Source organism: Branchiostoma lanceolatum, chromosome 14, assembly GCF_035083965.1.
Source record: "Branchiostoma lanceolatum isolate klBraLanc5 chromosome 14, klBraLanc5.hap2, whole genome shotgun sequence".
Classification (NCBI taxonomy): domain Eukaryota; kingdom Metazoa; phylum Chordata; class Leptocardii; order Amphioxiformes; family Branchiostomatidae; genus Branchiostoma; species Branchiostoma lanceolatum.
The window spans coordinates 4,960,743-4,974,169 of NC_089735.1; the positions used below are offsets into that span (position 1 = coordinate 4,960,743).

The following is a 13,427-nucleotide window of genomic DNA, read 5'->3' on the forward strand; positions in this document are numbered from 1 at the left end:
CCTTCAATATGATTTTAAGTTTTGCAGGCAGATTGATAAGAGATCTGCATAGTTAAAGACTCATCTGGTACTTTCAAAGATAATTTGCTTTCTAGATTCAATTTCAGTGTTTCTTTTTTTCTTCCAATTGAAAACGACTATGGTAGTTACAGATTGAAGTTAAGTTCATTGTCTATTTGAAAAAAAATTGTGGCCAGATTCAAAAGGGATCTGCATAGTTATAGACTAATGAACTATTTTTTTAAGTTAATTTGATTTTGGAATTCAATTTCAGTGTGTGCTTTTTTTTTTCATTTCTCTTTCAAATTCACAACGACGACTGCAGTTACTGGAGTTCAGTTCACTTATTTTCCCTCTAAGCAGAGATCAGGAGCAGCTCATTCCTTGACAAAGACTGGAGCTGATCAGTCAAAAATTTGGGTAGGTCCAATTTTTGTGTTGGCTATTGCAGTTCAACTTTGATTCAGAGACCAGGACTGTTTTCTGGTTGCTACTATGTTCTGGTAGGCCTTTTCCCAACACATCCTACTGTTGCGGCTGTGCACATTCTCACAGTGTAGTCACAGATGACCAGAGCTCTAGCAGGACTGGGACCTGACAGAGTATGGCTCTTCACATCGGCATGGGGTGGAGGACACCTTTTGTGTCCCAACCACAGGGCCATGCTGAGGCATGGGAAGCCTGGCCATGACAGGGACCCAGACACTACCACACAATAGTGTCACTCCGCAAGCAGGGATTGATACATCACTGTAACCATGGCAACCAGACAGGCCAAATAGGAACAAAGGAGGAGGACACACAACCTCTGACCTGGAACTGTTACCATGGAAACAGACATGGACAATCTGGGGAGGACTTGGTTTGAGCTTTGGAACAAGATCTCTATCAAATCTGAAAACATAATGTACGCTCTATACAAGTGAGTGGCTTTTACCAAAAAATAGAAAAATACAGAACAAAATAAAAGACAAGAAACAAGGAAAACTTGTTTAGAAGACTGTTGTGATGATTGTTATTCTTCCAGTATGTTGAAACTTGTTGCATGTTACCTTCAAAGTACATACTGCTGCTATAACAATCCTGATATCTATCTGTAACAGTTAAAAGTCACAGCTGGACAAAAATAATAGCTGCTGATTTCAAACCCCTTTTGTCCTTTCTTTTTCTCTTACCCATTCAAGTCTTCACAATTGAAATGAATATTTACTCATTTTTCATACTCTGCTAAAAATTGCAATAAGGGTGCCGTCACATTTTACAGCAGCGACCTGACTTTGCCTAACAACTTTGAATCAATCGATCAATTAGTCAAGTAATAAATCACTTACTCTTTAGTTTACTTTACTTAACTCTTCACCGCATTTGAAACAGACATGTTGCTGTATTAAGGTCTCATTCATGTATTAATCCGAGCGGGTGAAAAAAATGAACAGCTGCATGAAAAATGAACGGCTGCATGAACGTGTGTGGGAAATTCCCTTTTTGCCAGCCCAACTGATCTCAAGCATCAAACTGATGAAAGCTTGTTTGTAACTGAAGAAATTAGCAGGTAAAGTTTGGCAGCCGCACACGAGGTCGGACGTGCACAGCCCTGCATTTTGAACGAAGCGGTGGTGCGCGTACAGCTGTAAAGTGCCTTTTGTGAGGTGTAGCTAAGTGCAGTTTGCAAGGCATATACAGAGATTGTACGTAGTGAAGTTGTTGGCAATTTTTTACATGATCTATGGTAAATGTTCTCAACATAGAATGAATGACATTGGTACATTATCAATAGCTTCATTACGAATGTGCCCATGTTAAACACATGTAAGCCTATGGGGCGAAAAAACTGATGAATGAGACCTTAAACAGGTGTATACATACACAGAAGGGCTGACTTACCGTCAAACAGCCAATGAGGCTCTGTTCGAAGGGTCTCTGGAATGCACGTGGGTCGGCACACCATTCCAGCAGCTCTCGCGCTGCATTCTGAAAACCCTGCGGCGATGAGAGTTGCTGCAGAAACAGAGAAATGCGAGGTGAATATTAGCCTACTGTTGGAGATGTTGGCTTGAAATGATAATGATTTGGGCCCCCTGCCAGCCGTCTTTGGAACTGCAGTTGCATGTTTGTTTAGGCTTGATCGTTTATCTGTTTTAACATACATTTTAAAATAAACATATCTGTCATTGATTTTAAAAACAATCTATATAAGTTTTTGGACCTTTCAAATGTCGAAAGCTCTTGGATTAAGTAAAATTAAAACCAGTACCATATACCACAAAGCAGTACATCCCACAAATATTAGTCCAAAGTTATATTGAAGAGCCTTGCTTGTGACGTTTCAGTCTATTTCCGTCAGTTATTGATCATGCTGTGGCTGGTACTGAGAGTACCTGGGGCTAGTACTCTGCCTAATGTGATCTAAGAAATAACACATTGGGACTTGTTCAAGCTACAGAGGACAGGATATGAATACTACAATATGCTAAGAATGCCTCAGAGAAAACCCTCCCTGATTCTATTCAAAGGCATTTTGATATTCCTTCACAATGATGTCGAACAGTGTAGGCGGACCGTTGAGATTATGACGTAAATAGAGCCAAAAGAGTCTCTTAGGTTCGCAGATAGGATGAACATCAGTCACGAAATTTCTTCCGAAAGGATTCCATTAATCTTTCAAGGCCATTTTTCTTAGCCTTTATTTCATCATCCTTCAAAGTCCAAAGAGTCCATCAAGATACATGCTGTGATCTACCTCTTGTAGCAATATGGCTCTTTGAAATCACAAATACTTAAATCATAATCCAACGTTATCAAGAGAACAGAAGCTAAGACTGACCAATATCTTTTGTCCAAATCTTTTGTTTCAGGAAAATTAAATTAGTGTAATTCCAAGATCCACATCATTAGATTGGCAAAACACATGGTCCAGCAATCAGTGCTATCTCTAGCTTTAGTTTTTTCTGTCACACTCATTCTTGGGGAGCCCATGTTGTTAATTTTCGTTGATCGATCTAATTAAGCTGACGAAAATATATTTTCAACAATGTCATGTCATGAAGTTCAAATTTTTACACCAATGGGGTGAAAGTTTTGTCCGTGCAGGGACGGAGGGTTGCGTCCTAGAGACAATCCTGATGCTTATATATATATATATATATATATATATATATATTAAGGACAGAAATAAAGATCCCACAATATTTCAACCAGGGAATCATGTTTTTTCCATCAGCCACATAAAATCTCACTGTACACCAGCAAGTTGAAATATATGGATTAGATTTAGTTTGACATTCCAAATATAAAGAGACTAGTGTTGGATGGTTTCCCTTTCCATTCTACTACCAGAGCCTTGCCAGATGGCACTGTTTCAATAAACTTGAACAAAAACAAAACAGTGAAACCAGAGACATTGGATGGATTCACCTTTCTCAATACTTGGCATACAGTTAGTACAACTTGGTACCAACCTATTCTTTCTCAAGCATTCCAGCTCTAATCTATGTCCAGAGAAACAAAGATTGACAATGGTATACAGACTCCGTAGTTACATGTACATCCCATAGTTTAACTCTATAAATGCCAGGCTTGCAACTGACTAAGGTCAGGGCTTGAAATACTGGGTGCATGTGCGAAATTGGAGCTGTACACCTAATTTTTGAATGTGGATACATCAGTACACCTAGATATTTTGTAGGCTATAGGGTAAACTAAATGTACTATTGTACACTAATATACAGAATATTCTTGAAATGTATAAGCATGAAAAAAAGGTATATAACCTTAAAGTTTGTTGTACTTTGTTTGATGCGTCAAAATTTTGGTAGAAGCAATAGAATTACAAATTGAAGTTCTTAAGAAAAGCAATCGGTTTTGTAATGACGTTTTGCTGATATTCTTATTTTTTATGTTGTGCACCTACATTTTAAGGGTGGGTACACCAGTGCACCTATTCCCAAAAATGAATTTCGAGCCCTGTGACTGAATGCTTGGGAGGTCAAACATGATCTAAAGAGAAGTAGAAATCAGATAATTGGTGCACTGGGATAACTGGATCTTCTAGCAATAGTAGCTGATGGTACTAAGTGACTTTATCTAACTTTTGGGATCTACAAGTTTGCCCAGTGGTCAGCAATTCCAGTTGTGGACCAACAGATTGAGAGTTCAAATCCCACTTAAACCATCCATGGAGATTCTAAAACACTATCGACTTGACAGGCATGTTATAAAATCAACAGGTAGAAAACATGGAACTGAACACTGTCAGATACGATATTCCACCACACAGGCACTTCATACCCAAACCGCCATTGAAATTCTGTCCATGGCCTCGTCCTCACACCCTTATCCATTTTCAATCTTGGAGTTCACAGCGTGATAAACAACTCAATCTACGTTGGCTTTGGGGGGACTTCATCTGAAAATGCAGCTGGCTGCTAGTTATCGATACTGTCTCCCAGTTCAGTGGACACATTGCCACAAACAGATCTTATGTCCTTCCAGTTCAATACTTTCCACCACAGAGCAGCCGTTATTGGGAAGGCCCAGGGGTACATTTTTGCCCAGGCATGAGTTTCTAGACCTGTGCGCAGTGAAGAGGATCAAGTCCAGGGACTGGCAATCACCAAGAGGAAATTAGAAGTCCATTCAAATCCTCACCTACCAACTTCCACAGGGATTGGTAGACTGAACTTATTGGCCACATCCATTGACTTTGACTTTAATTTGTGCTGTTGATTTTTTTTCTTTAAATCTGTGCAGAAAACGGGATGGCTAAGTCGAAATAAAACAGAGAAAAATCTTGTGAACCAAGAGAAAAAGGAGTCCAAATTGCCATTATATAAGTATTTCTTTAAAAAAAAAGCCTTAAAAATGCAAAAATGGAACCTGCATAAGTCAGTAATCGAAGAAACTTGCCAAGGACAGATTGATTATTTTTGACAGGTATGCAGTCTAACTCTAAGATGAACATCAGTTATGATTATGATTATATATTGGTATATATACATTTGTTCTGGGACACAAAATAAAACAATCATAATCTCTTTATAGCAAAAAACAACACAATAAAAAAACATGAATAAATAGCTGACCTATTAAAAAAATGAATTACAACGTTTTAAATCACACTATCTGTTTATTCATTGTCTGCAATCCTTCCAGGCTTACCCCCAACAAATCTTACTTCCATCTTTCCTCCCTCTCCTGAGTTGGGGTGCAAATAAAAACTGCGTTCCTTTAACTACAAATCTATGCTGGCCATTAAAAGTCCTGGCGAGCTAAAACTCCTCCCTTTCCACACAACCTGCGGACAAATCTCATCAGCCACTGCGGAATTGATGCCCAAATCTGACGACCACATCTTCCAACCCAAAAATCAATACGCGAGGTAATTTCTATCAGGAACCTTATTTTTACCTCCATAAACCAGCACTTTCTTGGAGAAAATGTTAACTACACATGCCAAGTATCGCAATCAGTCTTAACTAAGGATGACCTGGTGTCAGCACTGTGGAATAGCCAGGTGATTCATCCTGGTTTGGGGCTGAAAGATTTATTCCACCAGCTCGCCTTTTCTGCAGTTAAAAATCATTAGGCATTACAAGTGCGGTGGGCAGTAGATAGCAGCGGGCCACCAAGGGTTTTTCCTCCAAAATCATGTACACTTCCTCTTGGGACAGAGATCCTGAAACAGGCTTTAAAGCCTGTAAATACTAATTAAGAATTGTAATGGGAAACATACATAATTCAAAAACACCTCAACAAGTCAAAGGGTTGCTTCGAATTGCAAGATTTAATATTTTTTGTTGTTGCTGCAAATTCTCATCTATGCATAATGTTTAGTTTCAAACCTACATCACATGCAACCACTTGATACTCGTTAGCAACCTTGTTAATCTCCTTTTTATTCCACACTTTTATAAGTACTCACTCCTCTGAGCTAGCAACAGTGGTCGAATATTCAAAACCTTCTTTGTCGGCTTGTTACAAACTCAGTTTGATCATCAGCCTGCCTGCACAGCTCCCTAACTGCACATGTCGCCGCAGGTGACCTACAACAAAGACCAGGATGCCAGCTAAATAACGAACGGTGGCGCTTTCCTGCCCATCCTCATCAGCATACGGTAATTGGGGGGATGGTAATGTGTGTGCCCAGGGAAATGGCATCACCTCCGTGCTCTCATGTCTTCCCGGATAATGCTCAATACCTCTCCTCACCTTCCCCATCAAACCCTGACACCCAGGGGTCATGTGATCCTGGCCAGCCAATCGTGGGAAACCCAGGGGCATTCAAACTAAATGAATATCCCATTTCAATTTCCATTTACCAGAGGTGATGCCGGCCACTTGCTATTGGCTTCTCACCTCTGACCCGACTGGAAGGGATGAATCAATGGTGGAAAATAATTGCCGTCATTCCAGCAGTAGCAAAGCACATTGTGGGAAGTTAACATTCTCGCTGTATACAGCGATTCTGGCATGGAATAATAACAAATCACGGCCTAGAAAAGCAATGGAAATATTTTCGACGGCACATTCAGATGCTGCTGATCTGCTATATGAAAATGTAGGTTCATGCACATGCACCAAGTCTGACTCAGCTACAGTAAATATCAGAACAGATTGCTCTTCTTTTTCTGGGACAAGGAGTGGCAAAGTACAGCAAAGAACCACCTAACTGCCTCCTCTGGCAGATTGCAAGGTGAAGGTAACTAAAAGAGAAGGGTACAATCTACCTATAGGATAAGCTGGAAACTAACAATTCTTGCAGTTGCAGTGCTGTTTCAATAATTTCTCAGCTTCAGTAACATGTAGCCAGATGATGCTTCTTGGTATTCTTTGCTACTCCTAGGAAATGGCTTGTCAACATGCCAAAGAAACATATCACCAAGGCAACATATCATCAAGTAGTCTAATATCTGTTTGTGAAATCTGATGTTGGACAGCACTTTCTTCATCATGATAAACCCAAACATGCTATAAGTATAATCTTTTATCTTCAAAAACCTCTTTGAATCAAACACTAGTGAACCTAACAGCAAAACTCTGTACCGATCACCAGCCAACACCACCTGTGAACCATTAATGAAGTTCAAAGTTACATCACAGGAATGACAGAGTAACGTTTCTGCCTGGGCTACACAAGGACCTTTTGTTCCTGCCTAAATAGATGTGTCCGTCAGAGTTGGGGAAGGCAATCAACAAGGATGTCTGTGTAGCTTTCTGCACACAACTTCTCTTCTTTGATGCTTGAATAAATGGCTGGCTATAAAATCACCTGCTCCACATACCAAAATTTCACAGTGTTCGACATAGATTTGAGGCCATAAGAAGACAGACGGAAAAGATCTGCATTTTTTTCCATACCACCCTCAAATCCTTTCTTACCCACCTGTGCAATCTACAGCTTCAAAAGGCACTTTGCACAAACAGTTAACATAAAGATGTAACCTTAACTAGTGATGTTTTGCCAAGATAAAAGTCTGTTTGAAATATGGTATGGTTGGCCATGTCTTTCCTGAAAGACTACTGTATCGCTCTCAGAACATCTAGATGGCATATACCCCTACTCAAGGTGCTTAAATGGTTCTTCATAGCTTAAACAGCTTCCACATGCATTTGGTGTAACTCACATTTTAAACCTCCTTGGTGTAACACAGTTAGGTATATCAGAACAGAGCAGGCCTGCCTGCATAGCTGGTGTGGTAGACAGGTCCATTTTAACTAAGGGGAGAGTACCAGCTAAAGGCTACAGCTGCAAAAGACTGTCTATCTAGAATGGAAACAAGAAGGCAGTAAACAGTAAGAGCTCCCACCTGCCAACACTTACACTAAAAGTATAAGTACTAAAACATTTCCTAACTTTTTTTCGGACCATTTGGTATTGTACTTATATTTCCTAATTCAGTGTCTTTACCTAAGGCCTCAAAAAAACAAGAGCTTTTAAAAAAAGCTGGCGTTTCGGCTACGTTTATAAGTGTGAATTGTCTTTTCCCTTTACTTGAAGTAAAATCTGCCAGAGGAAGTCACTCAAGGGCTGTTCAGTCTATAAGAAAAATTGTCATTTTGGGAAATGAGTACTGTTTTAATAGAGAAAGGCAGATTGGGGAAAGCAATTTTGAAGTTACGTCACTTAACTTAAGTGCTTTTGAAAAAGCTGGTCTTGGCCTACAACTTGTACTTATTTGTAAAATGTATAATAGGCTCATTATAAAAGCTATCAATGTAATTATGTACATGGCACGCAATAAAACATAAAATTTGAAAAAGCACCATTGAATCATCAGCACTATGGTAATTAAGTGAAATAGAAGTTCATAACAGCTAAGGTTCTATCTAAAATGACTACCAAATGTCAAACAAATCAACAGCTACCTCATCCGTATTATTCTGGTTTCCGCATTTACAACATTTCTTCCTTATTTTCCTGGGTAATTTTGCTAAAATTCATGAAAATTCCCATAGTTTTGTGCCGAGGGGCGCCACTTTCCACGTCCGTGTTGTCTGAATGAAGTCGATACTGAACAATGGAGCATTTGCTACTGTAACAAAGAATCGCTGTTTTGCAAACAACATCAAGAGCCTCTGTTTACATCGGGGATAGAAGTTTAGTGGCGAGTGTTTTGCAAGAATCATCTTACCGCGCATAGGAGCCGCTGCACGGTATTTTCCATTACAATGAACAGAAAAATTCGAATGCCGGGTTTGGAATCTATGAAGTCCTGTTCATAAGACAAAGGCCTTGTATATATTAAATGAATATTTAAAAATAACAAATATAAAATATTTCTTTATTTATTAATGAAAAAAAATGATATTCATAAATATGATATTGATAGATTAATATAATATCAATATATATTTTTGATATTCAATATCTAAAAAGAAAAAAAAAATCCATGCACGGAGACGAACCCGGATCTTCTGGGTCCGAAGTGCTTCGCGTTGCCAGATCGGCCAAGCTGCGGTACGTAACTATTCACTCTGGACGTAATGCTATAACCTCACTATATGGTATCATTTATGCCGATTTTTGGTCGTTTTCTTGACGAAATCATTTTTTTTCTTCTGCAATCTTGTGGAATAGATGTGATATGGTCATTTTTCAGGATATCAAAGTCCGAAACCACAATGCAATGATATTTCCGAACAGTTGTAGCAGTTACATGCGGTCGCCGTCCTGTGTCACATGCAAATCTAGCCTGCCTGCATTTTCGTGCTCTCTTGCCATATAAGGCAACGGCTATACAAGGATTTGAGAACGTATTGCCATATAAGGTCTTATTGTGTGCGACACAGTGTTGAACCAAGCTTCCCTGGTTCCTTCCTCCTTGCTTGAAGGTAAAAGCCAGGACAATGCGTTCCGGCGCGCATGCGCCGAAACGCAAAAAAAAATTCGAGTAGATCTACAGTCCTGAAAGAAATAGGGTCAGTATATATAGTCTCTGCCTTTTTATATTTCAGCCAAAGTGGTCGAACAAATACAGTTTGACAATGGGAAATTGAAATGCATCAAGATACTAGTATTTTCAAGATTAAATCCTAATTATACATACCCACTATTATACATATGCACTATCATGCAGGGTGTCTACATAAACGGGAGCTAGGTTTGGTGGGTCTGGTTTATGTCATATTTTCTATTGCAAGAGAAATGAGGAGAAAACAACTCTACAATGTTTTCATCGCTTAGATGTTAGATTGAAAATTTTATGTTATTTGTCAGCAGTTGACCCCCAAGAAAGGCTAGGGCAGACAGGTTTTTACATAATTGGAAACAAAACATTTTTTTTCCAAGGCCCAACCAAATGTAATCTATTTAGAATACCTTATTTTTGCTGGCTCTGATTATCAGCACTCGTTTTGCTTTTGCCTTTCTTCATCTGCTTGGAGATTAGATACTGATCCTTTCTCTTCTTCCTCCCAAGACAACATATATTCATCAGGCACCATATTTATTGGATCAATTGAGAATGAATGTCCCAGATCTAACAACACTGCTTTAAATTTAAATCACAGGCAGCCAGATGGTGACAAATGGTAAAATCTACCCTAGGGCACTTGTGGGTCTCATGGGGGTTTCAGAAAAACCTTCATCAGTATTCTGGAATTGTAATTTCCGTCAGAGGCAATTAAAACTGTACACTTGTCAACCAAAGTGCTAAGTAGCAGTTCAAACATATCTTGGGCTGTGGCATCTCTCACAGGATGCTTTTCATTATGGGTCCACTCAAGCACAACAAGAAACTAGAGTAGAAAGGTAAGATTTGCAGTGGCATAATATTCCCCACCCCTACTTGCCATTAGTATTATCCTACATAAAACTCTAGCAGAAACAATGTTTTGCAATGGACAAGTTGCAGCATCAAAGTCACAGTTACTGTTTTAGAGAGACTACACTTATATTTACTATATGTGGAACTGAGGCACAATAAAATGTTGACTGTTTCTTAGTTCACTTAACCCTTCTGTACTTTTGGATTTAAGTTCACCTAATTCACAAGTCCCTATTACAACCTTACTGTGACACTGTGTATAGCCTAGTCATGGAGGTATTGAATGTGCTGATATCATATATATCGTATGATGTTATAATACAAATAGCTTTCACTGCCATTTCATAAAGGGTACCATTTTCTCTTCTATTCAGTGCTTTACACTTACAAGTTTTGTTTTAAAACTTTTGTTTTCTCAGGCACTCAGAATCAAAAACGGGCACCAGTCTATGCTATGTAGTGCCAGCGGACTAATCCAACAACAGACAACTAAGGGCAGGTCACCTGTGAAGTCGAAGCCATTGGGGCATCTCTAGAAATGAATTGGATCCGAGCGTTCCTTCTGGTGAAATAAGTTTGGGTGATTGCAAGCTGACCTCTGACATTTCTCCCAGGCACTCCAGTAGCCTGCAAATCCCCCTAAGTCCCCAATGCATATTCCATTTAACAAGGAGGTGCATTTTCAACCATTATCACAGGTGAGATCAAACTGTGACACAACTTTGGCAGCCTGTTGCTCACCATTAGAGACCCACTGAGGTTTCAAACTTCAACATCAGATACCAAGGATAAAACAGACCCATCAAATTGCTTTCAAGCTTGATTACTGCCTGCTTTTTGCTCAAGCTGGTCACAAAAGAAACGACAATGATTCTACAAGGATTGTGGCGGGGCTTTTGTGATGGTCAGGGACACGAACGAGTAATGCAATAGGCATCGTGACCAGGATCTGTACATGTGCACCCTTGCAACAGTTAATTTCTATACATGTACATGACAAGTGTACCAATGTGCTACAACTACTGATACAACTCTACAAAGAAACAAAACAGGAAGGATTGTGGATGGAGGTTCGGATGGAGAAGAAACATTTGGAAAGACAGCAGGAATTTGAAATTTGAAGGAGGGCCTGCATGTTCTTTCCCGCAAGTCATAGGGAAAGCCATCTTAGTCATGTAATTTCTAGCAAGGTGACCAAATTTTGCATATTCATCTTCCTTGATTTTAGACTACTACGTAGGGGGTTCTTCGGAATTCAGTGTTAAAGAGTGTCATCTGGACTCCCCATGCAGACCCTCTTAAGGGCTTGCATAGCTGAATGCACAGTTGAGTTTCTGTCATATTTCATAGATTTGATTTGACATGGGTAACCTGTCTTCGACCAGTCATCAGAAAAACATGAAAATAATCAAGTTCACAAACAACTGCATTTCTGAGGATAGCTACTAGGGGCTGTAACATCCAATCCAATCCCATACTCAGTAATGCAAGACTTACTCTGGCTTTTTATATTATCATATTCAAAAACTAATCAACAAATCAATGGTTCCAAAAACACAACCTCATTACTGTAGGTAAACAACAGTAAACAAAAATAGTAAACAACAGTTTTTTTTGCTCAGTTCATTCAAGTTATTTACATCCGTGTCAATTGCTATTACTTTTGGGTTTCCTTATTTATATACAATATCCATATCATGATTCAGTTATTCTAAGTTTACGTCTCCCGCTCACTTTTAAGTTCAACACATTTGATTTGTTTGATTTACTGTATAACCATTGTTTACATCTTATTCCTGTATTTAATTTGATTGTATTTAATGTAGGCGGACTCCAGGAAGAATAGTGTAAAATGTAATGTAAAAATTGTACATTAACGGAGATCTGAATAAAATAAACATACATACAACAAACAACAAACACTAAAAGACATCAGGAGCCTTCTAACCTGTTTGATGCACTGCAGCCTGTCGTTGGTCTGCTGAATGTGCCTGTCCATCGTACTTAGTGCCGCCATCACAACTCCTCTTCACTGCTGCCGTCGGTCCCACCCAGCAAACCTGCAACAACGAGTGCAAAATCTCCAATCAGGTTGCTGTTGTGCTCTCATTGTAAGCTAAGGGCTATCATGGTATGGTAATAACAGGGCTAGGTGCATGTGCACTTTTGTGCACCAAAAATTGGAGCTGTGCACCTAATTTTTGACTGTGGGTTCACCAGATATTTCTGTAAGCTACAGGTATTGTACAATAGTATTCGAATATTCTTGAAATTGAAGTATCAGAAAAAGCAATATAAACATTATTGTACTTTGATGCATTACATCATTTTATGTCATGCACCTAAAATTCCCTCTGTGCACCTAAATTTTTAGGGTAAGGTGCACCAGTGCACCTATTCCAAAAAATGAATTTCGAGCCCTGTAGAATCCACAGGTTAGCAAATTGAGGGTATTCTTGGTACAGTTGTGTCATCCAAAATTCAGCCGTCTTGTGAAGTTGTGAGGGAAATCAAAGTCATACGTTCTCTTGTACCATGAGTTCTGTAATAGCCTCACAGAAAATCCTATGACAAAAACGTATGACTGATGTGACAGGGCCAAAAGCTAAGTTGCAATTAAGACATTTAGGAAGGAGGTGTTGCTAAGGAGTGGGTTTGGCTCTCTCTCGTTCATTAATGTCAATCAAAAATCAAAATCATCTACTAATGGCATACAAAGTGCACTTTACAATGCAAGAAAGTCAATCACACGAATGCATATGATGACATTTGCATTTCTCCCATATTGTGCAGATACTTCTGTTTCTACCTACAGCAGACATGCCTATGTAGGTTTACAACAGACAAGATAAAATTGAGAAAATACTCAGAATGAAATAGAATTAGTAGATCATCAGGTAAGAATCGGCAATGTTTCATACTTCTTTGCAAAATAGATACATCCTTCCATTCATCCATTTTCCTTGTTACCATACCGTCTTTCATGGCATACCTAGAACAACCACATCCAAATATAAGGTGGGACCTACATTAATATTTATATAAACATGTGCCAATTTACAATAGACTAATCACAAGTCGATAAAGACAACAAAAATATAACCCGTTTAATCAACTCACTGCCATCAGAGCTTTTGAGATTACCAGTCTTGCCTTTGCAAA

The 13,427-nt window shown here is 39.0% G+C and overlaps 1 protein-coding gene across 12 annotated transcripts in view; it reads right to left on the reverse strand.

Annotated features, from left to right (window-relative positions):
• LOC136449172 (zinc finger MIZ domain-containing protein 1-like) overlaps nucleotides 1-13,427 on the reverse strand; it is a 120,421-nt gene that overhangs the window by 58,389 nt on the left and 48,605 nt on the right. For all 12 annotated transcript variants that reach the window (XM_066449030.1, XM_066449029.1, XM_066449033.1 and 9 more), the window contains 2 exons: nucleotides 12,214-12,325; nucleotides 1,885-1,998 (listed from right to left, as the gene is read on the reverse strand). In XM_066449030.1, coding sequence (XP_066305127.1) covers nucleotides 1,885-1,998; nucleotides 12,214-12,282 — 183 coding nt within the window. In that variant the 5' untranslated portion in view covers nucleotides 12,283-12,325. The remainder of the gene's footprint in view (nucleotides 1-1,884; nucleotides 1,999-12,213; nucleotides 12,326-13,427) is intronic.